Consider the following 2,037-nt stretch of genomic DNA (forward strand, 5'->3'; position numbering starts at 1 on the left):
AATAAAAGGACCCAATATAACCTATACTTTCCCTTTTACTTTTCCAAATGTTGCTGACAAGAAAACCATCCTTACTTGTACAATCAAAAGTGTTTTTTACGTAATCCTGGAAATGAATCACCTAACTCCAACATCCTGCAGCAGGGATTGGCTTCTTGCTGACCAATGAGGAAGGCTGGACAGCAGGGCAGCCCTCCTGACTGAGGATATAAACCAGGTCTGCAGGTGAAGGCTATCATCGACAGAATAACACAGCAACCATGATGTCTCTGGTCTTCATTCTGCTCATCGGAGCTGCCTGTGAGTGTGAAGCTCCTATCGAGCCGATTGCCTTCCTTTCTGCAGACAATCTGTGGGCCTTTATCCCAAAACTTAGTATAGAATAAACAGGGCATGTGCCTAAAGCCAAGGATTTTAATTAGAGAACATCTGATTGATCTTTAACCACAGAAAGTTCTCCAATGAACAATGTGCAGTTGTTCTACATTCAAATAGATGTCTGTTCGATTGTAACGTTTTTTAAAGAGTATAGTATCAAACAACTAAGTTGATGCTGATGTGTGTTTTCTCAGTTGCCACGGAGGAGGACAAGATTGTCGGAGGGAAGGAGTGCACTCCCCACTCCCAGCCCCATCAGGTGTCTCTGAACTCTGGCTACCACTTCTGTGGAGGCTCCCTGGTCAACGAGAACTGGGTGGTGTCTGCTGCTCACTGCTACAAGTCGTAAGCACATTCCTCATGTTTTCCAGGGTCATAGGATTGATTTACTAACCCGTGGGGCATGCACATTAGTATTTGATGATCAGTTGTCTGTATTTTGTAACGAATCAAGTCATCTCAATTTGCTTTTAGCCGCGTGGAGGTTCGTATGGGAGAGCACCACATCAGGGTCACCGAGGGAAACGAGCAGTTCATCAGCTCCTCCCGTGTCATCCGTCACCCCAACTACAACCCCTACAACATCAACAATGACATCATGCTGATCAAGCTGAGCAAGCCCGCCACCCTCAACCAGTACGTTCAGGCCGTGGCTCTGCCCAGCAGCTGTGCCCCCGCTGGCACCATGTGCACCGTCTCTGGCTGGGGAAGCACCCAGAGCTCCTGTGAGTAACACCCACATTTTAACAGCTAGAGCTAAGCTTTATTTGTGTGTCATTTGTGCTATTCTAACCCTGTTTTACTAAATTACAGCTGCTGACGGCAACAAGCTGCAGTGCCTGAACATCCCCATCCTGTCCGAAAGGGACTGTGATAACTCTTACCCTGGTCAGATCACTGATGCTATGTTCTGCGCTGGATACCTTGAGGGAGGCAAGGACTCTTGCCAGGTGTGTAACAAAACAACTCTCTCCTTTTCCTATACCAATGCATCTTAGTTGCCAATACAGTATATTTGGGAATTTCTTCACAAATGAATTCTCTCTCAGGGAGACTCTGGTGGACCCGTCGTGTGCAATGGTGAGCTGCAGGGTGTTGTGTCCTGGGGCTACGGATGTGCTCAGAAGGACAACCCCGGTGTCTACGCCAAGGTAAACCCAAAATATTTCTACAATAGACAATATGAAACTTATATTTCACAATGAGCATCCCCAGTAAAAATGTATCATATTTGCTAGTTTTCTAACAAACCTCCTCGTGTCTCCATTCACAGGTCTGCCTCTTCAACGATTGGCTGGAGACAACCATGGCCAACTATTAAGATTGATTCTGCGATCACCATCTTACTCTGCTGCCTTTCTTCCATCCTTCTAACTCCACTGTTGTTGTTGAGTTTTGAATAATGCGCAATCTGAGTCAATAAAGTCCTACACCTTGACTTTAAAATCATGTTTCCCTCAGTTTGTTATTTTATCATATCTTCTTCACAATACTTTAAAATGACTTGCTTCCTGGGATTTTTGGGAAACATCCAAATTGTTGAAATAGAAAATAAAATATGCTACACAACCTTTTGTAAGTAATGAGTATAATTGTGGTTGTTTTTTAATACCAATACATCGTTGTCCAATTTACCTTATTATTAGGTCTGTATCTTTA

At 44.1% G+C, this 2,037-nt stretch overlaps 1 protein-coding gene across 1 annotated transcript; it reads left to right on the plus strand.

Annotated features, from left to right (window-relative positions):
• The first annotated feature begins 246 nt into the window (after positions 1 to 246).
• Positions 247 to 1,797, plus strand: LOC117461559 (trypsin-1-like). Its single transcript, XM_034103485.2, has 6 exons — positions 247 to 300; positions 573 to 723; positions 853 to 1,103; positions 1,192 to 1,328; positions 1,428 to 1,529; positions 1,652 to 1,797. The coding sequence occupies exons 1-6, from the start codon at positions 261 to 263 to the stop codon at positions 1,697 to 1,699; spliced, it is 729 nt and encodes a 242-aa protein (XP_033959376.1). The 5' UTR covers positions 247 to 260; the 3' UTR covers positions 1,700 to 1,797.
• The last annotated feature ends 240 nt before the right edge of the window (positions 1,798 to 2,037 follow it).

This window comes from Pseudochaenichthys georgianus, chromosome 16 (assembly GCF_902827115.2).
Source record: "Pseudochaenichthys georgianus chromosome 16, fPseGeo1.2, whole genome shotgun sequence".
Lineage (NCBI taxonomy): Eukaryota > Metazoa > Chordata > Actinopteri > Perciformes > Channichthyidae > Pseudochaenichthys > Pseudochaenichthys georgianus.

Excerpts from the sequence above, each read along its gene's own strand:
- LOC117461559 (XM_034103485.2), top strand. The coding sequence starts at position 261 with ATGATGTCTCTGGTCTTCATTCTGCTCATCGGAGCTGCCT. Across the intron at positions 301-572 it reads TCTGCTCATCGGAGCTGCCT|TTGCCACGGAGGAGGACAAG; the intron begins GTGAGTGTGAAG and ends GTGTTTTCTCAG. Across the intron at positions 1,329-1,427 it reads GAGGCAAGGACTCTTGCCAG|GGAGACTCTGGTGGACCCGT; the intron begins GTGTGTAACAAA and ends ATTCTCTCTCAG.